At 39.8% G+C, this 21,844-nt stretch overlaps 1 protein-coding gene across 2 annotated transcripts in view; it reads right to left on the reverse strand.

The window, feature by feature from the left end:
- kiaa1549la (KIAA1549-like a) overlaps positions 1–21,844 on the reverse strand; it is a 133,709-nt gene that overhangs the window by 48,704 nt on the left and 63,161 nt on the right. For both annotated transcript variants that reach the window (XM_069685614.1, XM_069685613.1), the window contains exons 7-9: positions 21,630–21,798; positions 9,667–9,726; positions 8,256–8,416 (exon numbers count right to left, since the gene is read on the reverse strand). In XM_069685614.1, the coding sequence (XP_069541715.1) occupies positions 8,256–8,416; positions 9,667–9,726; positions 21,630–21,798 (390 nt within the window). The remainder of the gene's footprint in view (positions 1–8,255; positions 8,417–9,666; positions 9,727–21,629; positions 21,799–21,844) is intronic.

Genomic DNA, 21,844 nt, shown 5'->3' on the forward strand with positions numbered 1-21,844 from the left:
AATATCTGTATTCTCTTAACACAATATCTTCTGTGATATTACCAAAGTACAACAGCACTATACATGACCTAGGTATATCGTAGCCCAGAATTTTGATAATAGCCATATTAACATTTTCCTAGAATTGTTCAATGTTCGGACAAAGACAAAAAATATGGGAATGGTCTACATTTATTGCCCCAGACAGTCTCCAACAAGGTTGTGCTGCAGAAATGTATTTGCTCTTTTTTTTAGGTGCAATAAAGAATCTAATAACATTCTTTCAACAGTGTTCTCTTCTTGCTGTGTTCTGCAAATATGCAACCATTCATCTTTTTGATATTCACAACTAGTTTCTTTTCCCATCTCAGCTCTATACAATGCAGATAATATTCTATATTTATTTGAATTGTACACTCCAATTGTGGTTCTAATTATTATTATTTTATTTAAATTACATATCTTAATTGCAAATATCTGGAAAAAAGTCCTGTTTTTTAAGTGTATATTTTTGTTTCCGCTCCTGGAAACTCATAACATTCCCATCTTTTAACATTGTGCATAGTGCTAATATTCCACATGAAATCCATTGTTTGAACCTCTGATCAAGAGTGCTCATAATAAAATGTCATATGTCATATGTCATAAGCTATCCATCGAAGAAGTCTGAGTTCTTTCTCTAATTGATATTTTTGTATTACCTTGAACCTTGAACAGTATCTACCTTTTCGAGTAAAAACCTTTGCCATATCTCTGTCTCCAGTGAAGCTTTGAATTTACCTTCCTTGTACATAACAATTTTGATTTTCCTTCATAGTCCTCTGCACACCAGTAAATCACTGGTCTAATTTGTGCTGCATGAAAGTATTCTCTAAGATTAGGTAATGCCATGCCCCCTTTATGTTTCCCAATCTATAGCATTTCAAATGAGATTTTTGGCCTTTTGACCATTCCACATAATTTTGTCCCATGCTCCAGGCGTGCTGGAAGACAGTCATAGCTGGAGGTGCTGAGAGGAAGTCAGTCTATGCTGTGCATTTTTTTGCATCAATTGAAATATCAAAGATTATTTATATCTTTTACAAATCGACAGCATTATATACCGAGTTTTTGAGTGCTTTTTACCCTGTAACACATAAAACTTCACGTAAACTTCATGTATCAGAGAACTTAAGGAAAAAAAACTGAAGAAGGAATACTGCACAGAAAAGATCTGGGAGTGATACAAAGACTTTACACAGATGTGGCCTGTTATGCATACAGTAACATAAAATAGTACAGTGCAGCGCAGTGAGGATAAGTCATTTCATACAGGAGACTAGTGATACGCAGACCGCAAATTCAGACCATGAGACTTATGAGACTGTGTCATTCTGACACTGGAAGACAGAAGTCTTCAGTGAAGTTACACACTTCCCTGATAAACTGAGTTATATTAGAGCAAGATGATCTCCGCTCCTGTGCATAATTGCACTCTCCCTCTCTTTTGTTACTGTAACCATATATATTGTGTAGCGTGAATCGCCTTGACCTTAATTCTGCGTCTTTTTACAAAGTATTCTGATCATTGGAACAGACACATGCAGAGTCTGTAAGAAGAGTGCTGTTACAAATGGTCAATTTAGGTACCAACCATCCCCCAAGTTTACGACCCTTCTCACATTCCAGAGAAGATAACTCACATGCAGACACATCCTTTCTGCAAAGAATATAAGGACTAAAGTGACTGATTCTCCTATGCAATTGAAATGTACTTAAAGTAATGTTATGCTGAGCTAACATATTTTAATACTGTGAAAATTGTTTTAACGTGAATCTGAAACTGCAGTTCTCCTCATCCTGATCACACCTCCTCCTCATGTCTGTCTGCTAACAAAGGAAGACCACATGTGGACAAGTGAGATCATTTGATCCATTCATGTGATGTGCAGAAAGGTTTACCTGTGCATATGCAGACATGTACGTGTACATGTATATACTATTTGTTGTCATAATGGATGTTGCCATCAACCTTGTTGTTTAATTGTTTAGTTCATTTAATCCCTTTTCAACAGGTTTTATTCAACAATTAATATAAAGTGTTTGGTATCGTTCTTTAGTTGACAGAGGCCAACTTTTAAATATGGAAGAATTAAATATGTGAAGTAGGCAATATTGATTTTAATGCTTTAAAAGACATAATCTCAATCTCAGAGCCTTCTCCTCATGTGTGTGGCTAGAGAGGGACCCCAGAAACCAGACCCCTCTGGTCCCGAGGTTATAAAGCTCCAAGCAACTTCCTCTTGCTCTCTTCTCCTGTTGGGCCTTCGCCATTTGTTCTTCTCCTGTTGCTCTTGTTCCTGACTCCTCTGAGTTCTCTCCCCCCCCGGGGAGGGTTGGCCACATGGCCTGTCCCAGGTTCTGCTGTCAGCTCATGCAGCCTGAACCTCTCCTGAAGTCCTGAGCCGTCAAGAACGGCCTTATTGTGTACTGGGCTGCAGAACGCCGCCAGTATTACCATGCTGATCCCGTGCTGCACTGAGCGTGTTGAAAAAGCCGAATCCAGCAACCTTTAAAGGAGACTTTGCACAAAAGACACTCCCGAACGATGTCTGGCAAAACTGCAACAGACCTCACCCCAGCCAGAGAAAGGGGGGTGAAGATGAAGATGATTCAGCTACCTGCTGAGCCGGAGAGAGAGAGAGAGATGGAGAAACCCGTTTCAAGCCGAATCGGCCACGAGGGACGAAAGTCGTCCTGAAAAGGCCCGAGCGCCAAAAGAGAGCCTGCTGCCACACCCATCAGATGATCATCAGGTGATTCAATTACATCTCCCATGTGTTGATGCTTGATGCTAAATTAACTAGGATTAATTAACATTAAACCTAAATCTAAAATCTTTTAAAATTAGAATTACTTTTGAATTGCTTCACAATCTTCCTTGGTGCCCTTTTTAACTCTCAACTGCCGAACGATGCCATTAGTAATTAAATCCCATTTAATTCTAAAACATCAAAGAAACCAGTCACAGATGCTTTCTACAATGTGGTCCGTTGTCATTCATGTATTGTTCATCGTTGTATTCATTGTCCCTGTTTATTTCTTCATTCATATTCCGCTTAGAAGTAGTTAAATAAACCTCTCATTTATAAAGACCTTGATCCATGTGATTTGTGTGTGTATAAAATGGTAAAGTCACTGTACACCATGTCCAAGAACCTCGTAGCAACCCTGAGATCATGAGCCTGAAGTCATTAATTAACTAATTATAAGTTTTCCCTGTTTTGTCAAAATTGGGTGGCGTCCAACACTGAATTTAAGGTAAACCTAAATCCTTTTGCTATTAATTAGTTATTAATCTTGCTACCCCTTAACGCTACAATTGTCATATGTTTTAATCTTTTTATTGCCACCTACTTTGTATCTTCTTTATTACTTGAGTGCTTTATTTAATTTGCCTGTTTCGTAAGCTGCTGTAACGAGTTAATTTACCCTTTGGTGGATCCATAAAGCTCGTCTTATCTTATCTCTCTCCCCCTGTCCACAGAGTCGATTTTTTTAAGATATTAATTGAACTACTAAATGTAAACATTTGAAAATACCGTTTAGTAACCCTCCTTTACTATTTAATTCACAGCAATAACCACGTCACCTGTCCTGTTATACAGTGTCCATGTAAAGCTGCATTAATTGAACTCACCGTTGCCCTGTCTGACAGGATGATCAGTGTCCTGATGTCTTTTCTTATTTTCAGTTAAAAACGCTAAACTCTCTGAAACACATAAATGTCGCAAAACTGCTGGAAGTATCATAAACTATTTAGATGCTATTGATTGTTGACAGATAAAAAGACTACGACACAGTCAGAGTTACTTCACCTTTTTATTAGCTGATGGTTTTTATTTCTTCTGATTTTAGGGGTTACTGCAGCAACCTCTGCACCCTACTTCCTGCGCCCATGCCATGCTCTGAATTGCTTCTCAGGGATCTTGATTGGTAGTGACTGAAATGAGTACAGGATACATGGAAGAATATTCATTTTTATAGTATCTATTTGTAAACTCAGGTCCAGTGGAAGAACAGCCCTCCTCTCAATATCATTCCTAATTTCACTAAAACACTAGTTCATATCTTTTTGCTATAATCCAGGTGTACAATTTATAATCTATGTTCAATATAGATATGTATATCTATCTGCAAGTAGTTTGTATTGGTATGCCCTATTGTGGACATATTGCACAAAAATAGATATTTGAATAGTTCAAGACTATGTGCTTTTTTAGAATGAATAATTAAATGTCATTTTTGGCCAATTTTGACAGCAATAACTTACACACACGCAACTAGGAGGTACATTTATTATAATCGTCAAACATAACTACCCGTGGCACTGACAATCATGCCAACAGATATTATTACACTGTCCAGTGTCCATCATGCACACACTGGAGAATACAGCCATGTGATCGAGCAGCAAAACTAGGTAAATAAACATTTACAGCCTACCTTTCTTTGATGGTAAGTGTTATGTTGTGAACTCTCCGATGTATGTCCATAATGCGCCTTTAAATAGCAAACACAGATTGACTAGACTTTAAACCAGGTTTTTGTTGGTCTAAGACGCAGTCGCTTTCTGCGTCCTCTAGATAGCAACGCGCCACCCGTTTGCCTGACCACACCTCATATCAAAACCAGTACGCCCACGGGTGCTATTGGTGGCGCAAGATCACTTGCTATTCACACAACGTGGGTGCTGGGCGTGAAAATGACGACTGTGCCGGGTGGAAGATAACAATGACACTTGCGCTGCACGCTTTGGCGCTTTGCGCTGGGTGGACGACAGGGCCCATAATCTCAAAGATCTCAGTTTTGTTCTCTTTGGTGGCTACCCTGGTGATAATCGGTAGTTGCGGAAGCCAGGGTTATAATAGTTAACAAAAACTAAGACGAAGACTAAAACTAGCAGTGAAAAATTTATTTCGTTAACTGAAATAAAAATAAAAACAACTGTTTTCAAAAAAACGTAAACTAAATAAAAACTACAATGAACAGTGCAACACAAACCAAAACTAAATAGAATTGCAGGTAAAATCAACTTTGTTATCGTTGCGAAACCACTTTGTCCTTTTCTGTTTGACGAGAGACGATGGCCTAATAAAAAGAACCTAGAATGAAGATGACACAGTAACAAACTAGTTCCAGAAGGTAGCAGCAAAGCAACATATGGGGATGTCAGCTCCTGTAGAAACTCCAAAGAAGACTGAAGAAAACTAGAAAACTAAACTAAAACTAGTCAATTTCTCAAAATTAGAAATACTTATGAACTCGTCAACAAACATAAAGAGGAAATAATAATAAAAACTAATGGAAATTTCAATAGTATAATTACTCTGGCGGGAGCACACTTGCCAGATATCCAAACTGTGCATGTGTGACGTCCACGGTTGGCTCTGGTTGTAACCGTTGTAACTATTGATTTTCCTCGCTGAGGTCGCTTGTTTTTTCAAAATTGTATCTGTAGTCATCGATCTTTTCTTTGTTTGTTCAGCCATAGTAGATTACTGTTTACTTGCAAAACTTGCAGAGACCTGAAAAGCAGCCGCTTAGCTCCACCTACCCTCTCTGGCAGACCAACCACTGCTGGCTGATGGAAAACGCGTCACTAACTGGGTGCTGCTTGTGATTTGCTCTGCGAAAAGACGCAACAGACGGCCAGTCTGTAATACTGCAAATACAAAGGCTTTCATCAGTGGTCCATAGGCTCAATCACCATTGTGTTACCTCATCTTTGTGCTTTGTGCTTCACTTTGGGCCCAGATTGTGTGCTGCTTAAATGAGCAAAAGTTGGTCCAACAAGCCCTAAATCACTTAGCACCATGCGCTTTAGAAGGTGCACCGATCGCCGTGTAAATAGGGCCCTTAGTTGTTGATTATTTGACACAAATTGATACTGTTTGTCTTTTTTTTTTTTCTGTTTTAAAAAAACACTAAAGTACTATTACTTTGATGAAATTTTACTTAAATACAAGTAGAATTAAAGCCGCAAGCGGCGATGAACGGGCCCTCGCACCCGTGGCCACGTTGGGGCATGTCGCGACCACGGGGTGCGAGCCAGCCTTGGGGCGTGCTGCAAGAGCAGAGTGTGAATGAGCCACAGCATGTGCTGCAGCCAGGGGCTGTGCACCAGTAGGTGGTGCTATCAGCATCACCCAAAATCCTATGGAGATCTGTTCAGGGCAGTACCCTCATGACACAAGTGAAATTTGGAGGAGATTGGACAATGTATATGAGAGTTTATTCAGGCTCTGCCCAGTAGGTGGCGCTATGACTATGAGTGAAAAATGTATATATTGATCTGTCCAGGCCGGGACTGTCATCATGCATGTGAAATTAGGAGCTGATCGGACAATCTATGTGAGAGTTAGTACTGGCACTGCCCAGTAGGTGGCGCTATGACTATGAGTGAAAGAGGAATATGTAGACCTGTTCAGGGCGGTACCCTCATGAAACTTGTGAAATTTGGAGCTGATCGGACAATGTATGTGAGAGTTAGTACTGGCTCTGCCCAGTAGGTGGCGCTATGACTTTGAGTGAAAAATGTATCTGTAGATGTGTTCAGGGCAGTACCCTCATGAAACCTGTGAAATTTGGTGGAGATTGGACAATGTATATGAGAGTTGATACAGGCTGTCACCAGTGGGTGGCGCTATAGGATTGGTAAGGAAAGGAGTGTGTAGATCTGTTCAGGGCGGGACTCTGATCAAGCATGTGAAATTTGGTGCAGACAGGATGAAGTACGGACGAGTTATTGCAGCCTAAATGTTATGGCGAGGCATCATGGCGAAGGTTATATTCGTGACGCCGCCAGGGTCACGCCCTCTGTTGTAACCTCACCAAGTTTTCTCACAGACCTTAATCAAGATCTTAAGAGTTTCCTGACATGAATTTGAGGTTAATATGTTTTACCACCTTGGAGGAGGGGCTTGTAGAGTAAAACATGTCACTTCCTGCTTCCAGTAGCGGGCGCTAGGCCTGATGGGAAATATTGTCCTGTTATTGTGTTGGGGCTGGGATTCTTGTCATACATGTGAAATATGAAGAGGATAGAAGACTGTATGTGAGAGTAACAGTGATTTTCATGTTTTGGCATTTTGCCCAAAAAACATCAGACTTTGACCCCCAGCCAAGGCCACGCCCATTCTCAAAAACTCAAGCTTTTGATAACTTTTAATCTTCAATGTGTTGTCAATAAACTGAGCGACTTTGAAAAGTCTGGGAGGAAGTCCCTAGGAGGAGTTCGTTAAAGTATGACCCCTGGAAATCGCCAAAAAAAACGTCTTATTTTGAAATTCAAAGCAAAATGGCTGACTTCCTGTTTGGTTTGAGGTATGGGTGCAAGAGGCTTTTTAGTGCGTCTTGGGCTGTTCAATATGCTTACCAAATTTCATACACCTAGGTGAAAGTAACCTCTATGGGGAGGCGTTTTTGAAAATTTCTAGGGGGCGCTATGGAGCCATTTTGCAACAGTCATCTGCGAAACCCACAAAATATCAAATTTTTCACCAGACCTGATGCACAGTCCAAATTTGATGAGTTTTGGGGCATGTTAAAGCCGCCAAATATGCGATTCATTTGGCACCAGAAACAAACAAACAAACAAACAAACAAACAAACAAACAAACAAACAAAGAAAGAAAGAATAATAATTCCTTCAATTTCAAGAGGTTCTCGCACCGCCTTCGGTGCTCGGGCCCTAATTACCAGTCTAAAAATGTACTCAAGTAAAAGTAAAAAGTAGCTTGATTAAAATTTACTTAAAGCCCCTGTGAGGAGTTTTTCGATGGTAATGAAACACACTGAAACCAATTCTGATAGTGCTTAATTTAAAGTCTATATTGTACCGTAGGACTGAATTTTGTAGTAACCAAATTAAATAAGTTAGTTAACATTTTTGAGATATGCTGGAACATTATTCCAGTATTCCAAAGGACAAGGGGATATAAATCTCAAACTACTTGTTTTTAATTAAAGGAAAATCTTTAAAAATTAAAGTGCAATTAAACATAACAAACATGTCGACACACGTTGACATCTAAAACCCTTAGGGAGGTATAATGTGTCATTTTAGTTCAGACCATCTCATAAAACATTTTCAAACAATACAACCATTGAAGGTGTCATAAATTGTGGATTCTGTAGACCATCCTTGTACATGTACAAGGATAAGCACAATCCTGCCATCAACATGACTTGCAAAATACACAATTACAAAAATAGAAATTCCCAGTCCCCCCTACCTGCACGGTGTAACCCCCTACAGTGGTGGCTCGCCGAGATCGTGCCCTCTGAGAGCCCTGCCTGCCAGATACCAGGAAGAGCTCAGCCAGCCGCTGCTCCATCAGGCTGGCAAAGCTCTGATAGTTGGCCTCCAAGGAGGAGCTTTCCACATCCTGGATAACTGTAAAAAGAGAAAAGAGCAGGAATTGAAGCATGTATGGGGTATTCTGGCAGACAAAGAGGGGTCGACATATCAAAGGGAGATCATTTGAGGGCAGTAGAGAAGCTATAGACAGGAAATGAATTGGATATAGAGATGATTGGATTATTGCCCCTTCCATTTCAAAGCTTCTAATCCATAAACTTCTATTACAGCCAAACACACCAATGGTACTCCAAACCAAACACACACACTGACAGAAATAAACATAAACACATTGTACACACACATATGTATGATTGACTGTTCTCTCCCTCTTCCCCAGTCATAAAAACTGTGAATTAAACAACAGTACATGTTCCCAGGAACAGTGTGGCTAAAGACACAGACAAGTGGGCAGTAAGAAGGAAGGAAAGTAAAAGGTAAAGAGTCGATACCATCCTGCTGAACTGCCCAACATCAAGCCCCAGGGTTTAACTGCTGTTCTGTTCAATCGATGCAGATCTTGATTACCACTGATCATGGAGTTGTACATTCATGTGTGTGTGTGCAAGGCCGCCGACAGGAGGGGACACACAGGTATGTTGTCCTAGGCCCTGGGCCAGGGGAGGGTCCTCTAATTGTAAAAAAAACTTTTGATATATTTCAACAAAAATATATTTTTGTGATTCATTTATATATCATTTGTGAGACTCAAAAAAGCTGGATAACTTTTCTATTTTAGAATTTTCCATGAATGAGTGATGGTCAACAATTTTCTCTCACCTATTATATATAAAATGGTTTGGTCTGACTGGTTGCCATAGCAACGTAAATGTTTCGCACCTAAAGGCTAACTAGTTAAGTGTCAAGATGGCCAGTCATCAAGTGAAAAAAAGATAAAATGAGAGTTCAACAATAAATATCTGGTGCATCAACAGCAAGACACCTTAAGGTAGGATCTTATGGAATTATTTGGATATTGTTGTTGTTGTCGTTGTTTATGTTGAGTTTGGTTTGAAGTTTTACACATGGCGTAAACGAGTTTTGATGCACTGCAGGGCAGTGCATGTGTCTTTGTTTACAATACATATATGATGTTATTTGTTTGTATGTGCACAGTTAATAGACATAGGCTGTTTACACACACTGGCTGCACTTTGGATAGGCTGCTTTTGGGATCATCTTGTCCCGGGCTGGGACGAGATACACGGTGGCTCTGTGTGTGTGTGTGTGTGTGTGTGTGTGTGTGTGTGTGTGTGTGTGTGTGTGTGTGTCTAAGAACAATTTACCTGTTTTCACCCAATAGTTCTTGGTAGCCATTGACGTGTTGAGATTATGGTATTCAAGGGCTGAAGAGAAGAAGAGAGACAAAAGTTACAACTACATGCAACATGTAGAATGCCTAATTTAAGACTTTGGAAACACCACCTAATTTGAAGACAAGAAGGTTTTAGATATAATTTACCTTAATTCACACACTTGAAAAGGTACAAAAAATGTCAGGTGTTGGGTAACTTCTTGGCTGGAATACCTGGTTAGGTCCCCCTACATTACATTTTATACTTGCAAAATTTACAGACACTTGATATTAATGGCATAATGTAACAGCATATCTCAAAGATGTTTAAAGACAACTTTTTTACTTTGGTTTCTACAAAATGTACCCTACAGTACAATATAGACTTGAAAAAGAGCACTATTTTTTGTGTTTTTATGCTTCGACACTCATTTAAAACATGAACCACACATTGGATTCAGGATTAAAAAAAAGTCAGTTATCAGTGTCAAAAACCTGTGATGCATAAGGCCCTGACAATCTCTCTGCAAATTCTAAAATCTTGTCTCTTAAAAATAATTCAAATATGTATGACACAAAAATATGAGTAGTTGATACACATAATTTCCAGCATACAGTTTTCCATCCTTGCAGTCATTGTAACTGAGATTGTGACTGATTTGGTTTGTTTTACTCTTGTTGGTGTTTTTACTCTTGTTTGTGTTTTGTTTGTACAGCGACCTTGAGTGTCCTGAAAGGCGCATCTAAATAAAATGTATTATTATTATTGTAACAATTAGAAATGGATTTTCAAAAATGTCCCTACTGCAAGGAAACAAAGAAGGGTGATGAAGGGCAGCACAACTCATTTCTGCAGCCTGGCAAGACAGATGCCGATAACCAAAAGATAAATAGGAGACACACATTAAGGGCGGAATTCACTAAAGGATTTTGCATCTTTTGCGCCCACTAAACCTGTGCAAATGATAAAAAAAGACTGCCTAAAACACGGAGCACATGCTAAGGATTAAATGCACCCGAAACAGTGCTGCAGAGCAAATAGCATCTCTGTGCTCTGGTGCTGTTTGCACTTATTTAAATGATTCATTATGCAGACATTCTGGGTAAATTTGGCCCCTTTCTATGAAAATGAAACTCATGGCAAAGAGGAAATAATTCACAAATGCCAGAGTTCACAGTTAGAGTAAAAATATTTCCAGTGATCATGACAACAATTCCACCTTTTGTGTGAACAATAAAATGTAATTGTCACTAAATACAGTCTGTAAATAATTTTTGTCATTATTATTATAACCAGGAGATCAATACACTCCTCCTCAGTGACTTCAACATCCACGTGGACTCCAGCTGCTGCACCCTCGGAGCGGAATTTCTGTCACCGCTGGACTGTTTCAATATCATTCAGCACGTGCAAGGTCCCACACACGCCAAGGGTCACCCTCTTGACCTGATATGTTCCACTGGCATATCTCTATCCTGCCTATAGTGCCTAGCTGTATCCGATCATCATGACATTTATTTCACCATTCCTGTTCCACTGCCCAGTCACAGCAAAAAACACACCTTCAGAAACATCAAGGCAGTGAGTGCACCAGCTTTAACCAACACAATAGCCACCTATTTGACCTCAGCTCTCCTCGACACCAAAGTGGACTCCATCAACCAGCAGCTTTTGACACCTGGCCACACTCAGGGTTCGTTTTCCCCCGCTGCATTCCTGCCTCTCCTTTCACCTGCTCTCTGGACCCCATGCTCACATCACTGGTGAAGGCATGCATACCCACCCTGTGCCCATGATCATGGACATCATCAACTCCCTCCCTCCCTCCATTCTGGCATCGTACTATCCACCTTCAAAATGGCAGCAGTCACTACCTTCACTTCATTACTATGCAGTTCATGCTAATTTTACACACATTTGTACCATTATTAGTGGCTTTTTAACCATATGTATTGTCTGTTGTTGTTGTTATTGTTGTTGATGATGATGTAACAAGAACATATGTTGTTGTTGCAACAAGGACATACTTATGATTTGGCACTGTACAAATAAAATTTGATTCATTTGATTGATTGATTGACTCCCAACCTTAAAAAACAGGCCTAGACCCTGATGACCTCTCTAACTACAGGCTGATCTCCAACCATATCTAACTCAGTACAATCCTGAAAAGAGTAGTTGCTGCTCAACTCCAACAGCACATGTCCAACCATGAGCTCTCTGAACCTCTCCAATCTGGCTTCAGAGCGTACCATAGTGCAGAAGCCATCCTCATCAAAATCACCTCAATCTCATGTGTCAACCAAGGTGTGCCCCAAGGCTCCTTCCTTGGACCCCTCCTCTTCACCATTTACATGCTCCCCTTCTGCCAGATCATCCTCTATCATAGCTTCAGCTTTCACTGCTTAGCCAATGACACTCAGCTGTAGCTCAGCACCAAACCATCCACTAATCTCCCCCCACAGTCACTTGTCACCTGCCTGCAAAACATAAAAAACTGGATGTAATCTAATTTTCTCAAGCCAAAGAGCAACAAAACAGAGCTCATGGTTGTGGCACCCAAGGCACTGCTCAGGAAGGTTGGAGATATCCTTGTCGACATGGGCGGCTGTTCCATCTGCCCATCCCCAAAAGTCCGCAACTTGGGTGTCATCCTGGACTCCACCCTCTCATTCCAGTCAGATATGAAATCAGTCACAAAATCTGCATTCTACCTCTGATCATCATCCATGACCAGCCCTGACTCCGTGGCAGAGACCCTCATACATGCCTTCATTACCTCCCGTCGGGACTACTGCAGTCTGGAGTCCTGTCCAGGATATCGAGCAAATCCCTGGAAAGGCTCCAGTATGTATACAATTGTGCTGCCAGGGTTCTAAACTGCACCAAGCCCTGGCAACACATAGCAACCTCATCCACCTTCACTGGCTCTCAGTCAGGTCCCACATCTCCTATAAAATCCTCCCTCTCACCTGCAAATCCCTTCATGCCCTGGCCTCACAGTACCTTTCTGAACTCCTCTCCCCCTATATCCTGTGCCAGAATCAACGGTCCTCAGACACGGGCCTACTCCCCATTCCCTACACACGTCTGCAGACTTTTGGGGAGAGAGCCTTCAGTGTGGCAGCCCCGACCCTCTCTCCCTGAGAACCGCAATGCAACAAGCACTCATATAAACAACTTCTCAAGACCTAAAATCAATAACAAATGTTAACCAGCTCACTTTGCTTTCTTTCTTTGTACTTGTGTTTATTTGTTTTTGTGTGATCTCCCATATAAAGCGACCTTGGGTTTCTTGAAAGGTGCTATATAAATAAAAGTTATTATTACGACCCAAAGCTGTTGCGTACGTAGTAAAACACTTGCCGAGTCTGAACTAAATTGTAAGAGCTGCCCCCTCCTCTTTCTGCTTATCATTGATCGATGGATGGAGTTGAGCTCCGTCAGTGTTTCCGTCAGTGTCAGCTCAATTAATGCATGAGAGCACAACTCCTCTTCACAGTCAGACACAAAACAAGAGCAAACTGCATGGATCTCTAAAACTTTATGTGCGTGTTTGGACTCGAATATCTTTCGTGCAATTTTCTTTGTGAATTGGACCTTGGGAGTGAGAAAAAGCAGATAGCATGTGCAAATGATGCACAATTTATGGTGCTATCAGCGGCCGCAATTCATTCTTAGTTAATCCCCCCAAGTTTGAAGAAATTTTAAAAGTATTTAAATATATTAAAAACGTTCTCTGACCTCAAATTAGCATCCATTTAACTCAATAATGCCCTTTTGTACAGAACACGGGAAGCAGATTTCTATTTCATAGCATCAACATGAAAATTAGAAAGAAAAAATGATGTACTAAATATATATTCAATTGGTGATTGGTGCCTTTTAATACTCCTGAGTCAAGCAAGTCAAGACATAATCAATTTGATCCAACATTTTAAGGGATCCATGGAAGTCATGTGAATGTGACAGCAGAATGTTTGTGTCTTAGTGATGGATCTGCAGAGGAGGTGATTATTTACAGTTTGCCCTAGGCATCTATTAACACAACAGCTTGAAAATGTTACACAATTCCAAAAATTAGGTAAAATGAAGACGTTCCCCAATAAGAAATGATTGTAAGATAAAAGGTTTAAAGGATAAAACTAATTTATTTCTCATATTGTCAGAAATTATTTTAATAAATATTTTGATAAAGTTATTTAAATTGATAATGTTTTTCTAAACAATTGTGAAAAGTGTGGGAAAAGTACATGGCAGGACATTTTAAAGTTAAAAACTAAACATAGCATGTTTTCTGTTGGACAAATTATAGAAAGGGGAAATGTTTTTAAAACATATCTTTGGCATTTCTTTTCCTAAATTTCTTGTTGTGCTTTTGCTGACATAAACAGTCATGCCACCATTAAACTAACATGTCACAAGTCTATAGAAGCTTTATAATAAACAGTTTAAACGAGTTTAATATCAGGAAATGGTGAATGAGATTACAGGAAAAACTATTATTATTGTTAAATCTAAAGTAAGTCACTTTTGTAATCCCCCCTCTGGGTATAACCACAGTTAACATGTCAAACAAACAAATGCCTGTATACTTTTACAGTTGTGTTAACGAAAATGTACAGCTGTTCTTCAACTGATCAGTAATCTATTTCATTTTATATGAATACTTCACAAATTTTTACTCGTTAGTAAAATAACCTGCTTTTTAAGGGAACAGACATTGATTCTTTGTTGATGCAAAGTGGATTTTGATATGGACATGTGGTGTGTGATCTTTAAACTCTCTGGATGATGAGAGCACGCACAAACAGATACTAATCTATGCAGGCTAAAATTAGCTGATTCAGGCATGGGCAATAGATTGCCTATGGCATAATTCAGATGATTAGAGCTTTCCAGCTGTTTGCCCTTTTAAAATCTCACAGATGGCATTAGAGGCTGGAAAGAAATACAAACAGAGCTTAAGTGGGTCATACATGGGGTCTATAGGCTTTTACCTACATTTTCAATGAGTCAATATGTGTGCACTGCTGCTGCAGTCATCAGTTTTTACTTTGAATAATTTATAATGTGATGTCTGAGAAACGAAATATATTTATTTCACTAGATTTCCAATAAGGCAGTATACAGTATGACAATACTTAAGAAAAAAATACTCTAACTGGACACAATTTGGTCAGTACCTACTGTAGTTAACCCTAACAGTACATTCCTTGACCATTTGCACTGTACCATGTTGTGGTGTGCTGGTGTACTTGAGGAGCCCATGATGTCAACAGACTTAATTAAATGATCAAGAAGGCCGGCTCATCATTGGCTGCAAACTTAACGCATTTAGTTAGGACAGTGGAGGACTTTCTCCTACAGATTGGTTCAGCTTCACTGTCACAAGGACAGATACAAGAAATCTTTACTGCCCAAATATATATACAAAAAGCCCTTTTTTATACATTTTGCCTGTAGTTTGCTTGCTTGGCTTATTGTTAATTTTTCAAACCATGCTGTACGTCTATCTATCTATCCGATAGGTCCGCAATTGATTTGTATGTCAAACCTTAATTTAACCTCTATCGGTATTGTCGGCAGTAACAAACTCATGTACAATTGCCCAGCCTTTGAAAAAAACTCAATCAATCAATTCATTGTTATTTATATAGCGCCAAATCGTAACTGAAGTTATCTCAAGACACTTTACAAAGAGCAGGTTGAGATCATACTCTGTATTATATTAAATCATCTGCTTCTCTCTCTGGAATACAAAAATTAGCTCCCATTCACTGTGTTGCAAGCGGCAACATTTCCCCCTCATTATGTCATAATCATCCATTTTACAGAAAACTGTGTTGTGATCTTGATTCTAATGTGTTAGGGAATGCTCCTTTGGTTCGTACATCATGTTAGGTTCCCCGAATATTGTGTAGTGCAGTCGTTGTTTGTTAGCGCAGCCCCATGCCTGACTCCTCCTCCACCAACCTCCTAATCAGGGCCAAGTTATATAAGGCACCTGCCGCCTTTGTAAAGTGCTCATGCTCCTGCCTTGCTGGCTGTTGGCAGTGTTTGGTGTTTCCTCAGGTCAGTAAACTGTTATTTAGGCTGCATATTTTGTCTTTTAAAATCATAGTTTGTTCATGAGATCCCTTATGTTTTAGCATTTATCACATGGCACACTGACTGACCCTGGCCCATGGTTCCCGTACTTTCTTAGTGACTCCTTGTGATGCCCTATACCCAAGGTAGTGAGTAGGGTGGCCAAGCATTAAGAAATTTTACTGTACAGCTGAATGATGGTAGAACAAAAAGCCTTACTGAAGTCCAGGTAAAAAATTATCCCAAGGAAAAACAGAAACACAGTGGCCCTCATTTATCAAACGAACGTACGGTAGAAAACCGTGCGTACGACCATTTCCAAGCAAGCTTCGGCATTCATCAATTTGGACGTGAGCGGAAGCTACGATCAGATCTCACGTCAGGTCTGCGCTTGTGTACGCAAATCTGAGTCTGTGGATTTGCGGTGCAGCACAGCAAAATCTGGCTGAGTCTGAAAATAAATATTAAACAAACCTCAGCTGTCATCTAAGCATACGCAGCCACATATTCAGAACAGATCAAAACGGATTCTTAAAACGAATAAAACAAAATGATTTTTTTTTTTTAAAGCCCACATTTTACTGATACCACTTTTTTTGTAAAATAAAATAAATATGATAGCCTAAACATGACAACTAATTATTGCACATTACAATTTGAAATAATAATAAATACAAGCAGAAATCTGTGTTTGCAAATTAACTCAAAATAGCCTATGGTAAAATTGTGCAATTGTTTTTGAGCGCAGGTTCAACAGTGCGCACACATGCACACGGGTCACAGTGGAGCGCTGCTTCGGGTTGCTCAAGGGCAGGTGGCTCTGTCTTGGACCAGCGGGGGGAACGCTGCTGTATACCCAAGAGAAAGTGTGCGACATTATTTTGGCCTGTTCAGTTTTGCACAACATTGCATTAGTAAATGGAGTGCCTTTTGATGTGCCGGCGCAGCCAGAGGAGCCAATGCCCAGGGAACCGTGGCCAGCACAGCCTCCACTGGGGGCTATACGGAGGAGACAGGACCCCATTAATCGCTTTTAAAATGCAAAGTATACCTCAAACTTCTGCAAACGCGCTGCAGTATTTAATCAGTAATGTGATGAAGTATCCTAGGTGAAATTGGCTAAAGGCATACTAAACACAGACAATGGACAACATTTAGTCATTTAAACATTTTATTAAGGCTTTTTTAGGGTTTCGTTTATTTCTTTTAATGTGTTATTTATTGCCTCAAGTGTGCCGACAACTGAGCCAGCGCAGCACGGGGGGCAGAGGGCATGCGCTCGCTCTCTGCAGCCTGACTCGGTGGGTCTGGGGAGGAGACCTGGCCGACATACTGCTGGTACCTGGCTCTGAAACATTTAAACATACAATAGAAATGTATACCCATGTAACATGTGTAAGCCTAATTATTTGTAAGAAATTTGTAAGTTATTGAGAATTTTAATCAAACCTCAGCCGGAGTCCGTTCCTGTACGGCAACGCTGTTGACTGCCTCCGTTATCCTCTTTTATGAGCTCCTTTAATTCCAGTTTTCAGACTGCCAAAAAGCACATCTTTGTTTTGCTCCACCTCAGATCTGAGGATGCCGATTAACATCTCGGAAAAGTTTCTTTTCTTGCCAGTGTTTCTTCTCTCCATGTTTGACCTCAGTGGGCGAGGCCTCCGAACCAGGAATATTTAAGGGCGTAACATGTTAATGACGATCAAATTCAGCCACCGCATTTATCAAGACCAGATCAATCGTACGCTGGGATTGGTCAGACACGAATGTTTCATAAATCACACGTGTGTCCTGTCGTGAGACCAATTCTGCAATCAGATCTGCAACCGTTTTCACGCAAGATTGATAAATGAGAGCCAGTGTGAGCCACAAGGAAACAAGGCAATCCAAACCAGAAACAACAACGATGAACTAGCAAAGAAACAAGGGAAGACAAAGACTATATACACAGGGGATAAACAGTGAAACTAATTAATACAGATGAAAACAATAAGATCAGCATAACATGATTTCTATTTTACTGAAAATGTTTAGTCTAATAAATTGTTTACATAATGTATATGACTCCATAAATAATTAAAAAAAGCATAGTGCAGTAGAAGAGGTCTGTATGGTTTTAAGCAGCACACAATGTAAACACAGACTGCAGCCTGTTCTTCATTTGCAGGTATTTGTTAAATTAATTAAATTAATACCAATACTATAATACTAATAATTAATCTGCATGTGTGCAGACACAAACAACTATTAAAGCCAAATGACAGCTGATCCAGCTGTGAGCAGCTGACACCGTCATCATAAACGGACATTGCTTCATGTGACGCTTCAGAGGAAAGGACGTTTCATGTCCCTAAGGCCCATTCCCAATCTCCAAACTCACGGACTTTGAGGCTCATCCCTGCTAAATGTGTGAGTGCTTAGTGCTGAACAACCTCAAATAAGTTTAACTGGAAGTGAAAACATGTAGTTAATCACTGTGGTGGTTATTTATTGCATGTTTTAGAGATGTTTATGTTTTCAGTTTTGCTTTGATAGTTAGATACACAATTACATACTGGAGATTGGCTTTTTTTCTAACTATTTAATGACACATCTTGTTTCCAGGCAACGTGTGATGTCATTATAGTTTGTTCCATTCCTCGTTTTAATACAGTTATCAAGTCCTAACGGACTCACGCATTTAATTTCTGACGTCATTAAAGTCTGTGAGGGTTCAGTGCTTAGGCTTTAGGATGGAGATTGGGATTGGGCCTTGAAACACATTTACTCGTTTCCTTTCTCCTCGCCTGCCATCCCGAGTGGGTTAGGGTTAGGTAGATAGGTAGGTAGGTAAAAGATGCAAGTGAGGCAATTTTAGAGACTTGGGATCCAGCCCATGTCTCTCTCACACACATGCACGTGCACACACACTATGGCACGGGATCAGTGTCACTGACTACACAACGCACTTATGGCTGATTATTTCATAAAAGTCCAACAAATGTGTACGTATGTGCTTCTTTGTGTGCTTAGTTCAACTCTGCCATGCAATCCATGCAATACAGACTGTTACTAGGCTCCACATTTAGATAAACATCTCCTCTAATGTTTTTTCTTCACTTCTTTTTGAATCCCTGACCATAAATAGTCACACATCTGTTAGTGCATGTCTAAGTTCAGCCACGTGCAGTAGGCTACATGCAAACGCACCTGTGTTGTTCAAGAGTCATACCTACATGCGCATATGCGCTAGCATGGCGGAGTTAAACTAAGCACACACACACACACACACGGCATAGACACACACATTCACACAAACACACACTAGGGTTTGCACGACTTCTGATTTTTTTAAGTTGACTTTTCTATAAATAAAGTTGACGTAACGGTGATGCGTCAGGGATGACGTCATCATATACACCCACATGCAAAAAGCACAGAGGGCCCTTATTTAGACAGCAGAAGGTTCACAGTCTAAAGTGACTTAGGGCATGTCTGACGCACCTTTGCTAGTTACATGGCGCACGATCTGGGCACAAAACGAGGCGCAAGGCGCACAGAGGTTGGCTTAAATCCCTGGAATATTCCTAGGCGTGTTTTCAGAGTGTCAGCGCTCATTCCCTTTAAGAGCCTGTTTAGAGAGGCATATTGTTATTTACAAGGTGGATTTTAGTCATTCTTCTTACATAAACCGGACCCAGGCCGGCATTTTTATTTTTTTTTATTTCTTTCCACTGTTCCATATATCTTCCCGGGCGCTCCCTTGTCTTATAGGTTCCTGGGGATCGTTGCTGCAGACCACCTGCTGCTGCGGACCTGCTCGACTCAGACTGCAACAACTATTGATATCAGATGCACTTCAGTGCCCTTAGTGGCAGTTCGGAGTTAATCACTAGGTGATTTGTCAATTTTTAACAAGGGGGATGGTCCAATTGGATAACCCCCCTGTCCCCACATGTAAAATGTACATCTCCCAAAGGACATAACCATAATTGTGACATTTCTAATTCTACAATTTTATTTTATCCAGTTATCTTCCTTCTCACACTAATACAATTGTCTTTTTAACTGTGTATTAAAGTCACGATTAAATACACCTTTAAAGTTTAAGCCAGTGGAAAGAACAAACCAGGGGCATTTTTAGGACTTGAAAACATCTGGGACTTAGCCAAATACAAGTGGGGCTTACCTCAGACCTTGTAGGGGGGTCCAGGGGCAGCAGGGGGTTGTTGATTTTATGGCCATAATTAAATTGTTTATCTCATCAGAAAAAATAAAACTCTTTCGCTCAATCTCATACACACATACACAAAATACAGGACTCTCATTTACCAAACTCTCTCTCACACACTCACACGCACGCCCTGTTTCCGTTACTAATCCTGGCTCTGCTGCTTGCAACTCATCTGCACTACCACTGGCTGTGCTGTCTGTGCTGCTACACTCTGGAAAACCATTTAAACCATTGAACTAAATCATCAAGACAAAAAGCCTAGCCTACTATGTTACCTTGTAAAAAAAATGTAGATTTTGGACATTGCTTCCCTTTAAATTGATATAATGTTCTTCGTTTGATTAAACTATGGCACTTATTTACTATTAAAGATTGACAAGATTTATTGCAAAATGCAACAAGCCCCTCATGACATGATCTCAAGGCTGTATTACTACTGTAGGCTATTCATAGTATTCGATTGCAGACATCTAGGTGGCAAATAATAGGTGATATTTTTTTTTTAATCACCTAGCGTCATTTTCTCCAGCTGTATGTGTACATTCGAGTTGCAACCGGATAACGCACATCGAAATGCTGCAAATAATTTGCAATGCATGCCAGTACCGTAAAGGCTAAATCGAAATCAAATCAAATCAAATCAAATTTTATTTGTATAGCGCCAAATCATAACCAAAGTTATCTCAAGACACTTTACAGAAAGAGCAGGTCTAGACTGTACTCTTTGTTATGTTATTTAAAGGCTAGAAATATTGCACCGGTTAAAATTTTAATGCTCAGTCAATATTTAATAACTCTTGACGATTTATTGGTTATTGGTTTTTTGGGATAGGACAGTGTCTGGGTACACAGTCCACCCATTAGTGATGGTCTTAAAATTGTTTGTTCATTATTTGCATTTAGAATTACTGATAACCTGGTTGCGACTTCATTCTAAACCCAAATACGTTTTTGGTGTGATATGAACTATGTATATTATTTGTTTCAGGGAAAATAGAAATCATGTAATGCTGACAAATCCCTACGCTCATTAATGACCAGCCTCACATGTGACTGGATGGAAAAAAGTCTTTCTTGCTGACAGACTCTACTCTCTCTGATTTTTATTTTTATCAGAAATAACTAATTGTAACTAGAGATCTTTCTTTTAAATACAATTTCATAGAAAATTGTTGTTTTGCTACTTTTGATGTTCAGACCAGCAGTAGCAGATTTTTAGTTAGATGGTGACTCATAAAATAAATTAAATTAAGAATTTATTTTATGAAAAATTACTTTTTTTGTTCTAAATACCCATGTCTAACATGTTTTAATCCCAGGTAGTCAAATGCCGACTCTCTAGAATATGAAAGAAATCCTTAACCATTTTTGATGTCATTTTGACCTCAATTTACAAAGAATGCATCTTGGTGAGAAGCAGTAGGCTAATTGTTAACTTTTTTTTTTTTTTCAACTTTCACAGGGGACCTTTAATATGAATTAATATGGTAAATTATGTGGTACTGTGCACTGCCGAATGAATTTCTGCAACATAAGAAATGAAGGCAGCCAATTTACAAGAACTGAGAACTTAGTCAAATACTATCATTAGCTAAATCTATGTGTCAACCTTGTCTCTTAGAACCTTATGGTGCATTGTGGTTTGACTTACGTTCAGCAATGACCAGGGGTGGGTAGAACAGAAAATATCCCACCAGCTCTGCAGTCAGTTGGTTGAGGAGACCACTGGAAATTGTCCCATTAAGAATCGCATCCTGGTTCTTCACAACGTACACCAGAGAGACTGATGGCGTGCCTGGCTCCTGGAACACATTCTGGATCTTAGGATAGACACAAAAACACATTACTTCAATTTTAATGTTTTTT

Source organism: Semicossyphus pulcher, unplaced genomic scaffold (genome assembly GCF_022749685.1).
Source record: "Semicossyphus pulcher isolate SPU_LCO1_2020_fin unplaced genomic scaffold, fSemPul1.0.p SCAF_8, whole genome shotgun sequence".
NCBI lineage: Eukaryota > Metazoa > Chordata > Actinopteri > Labriformes > Labridae > Semicossyphus > Semicossyphus pulcher.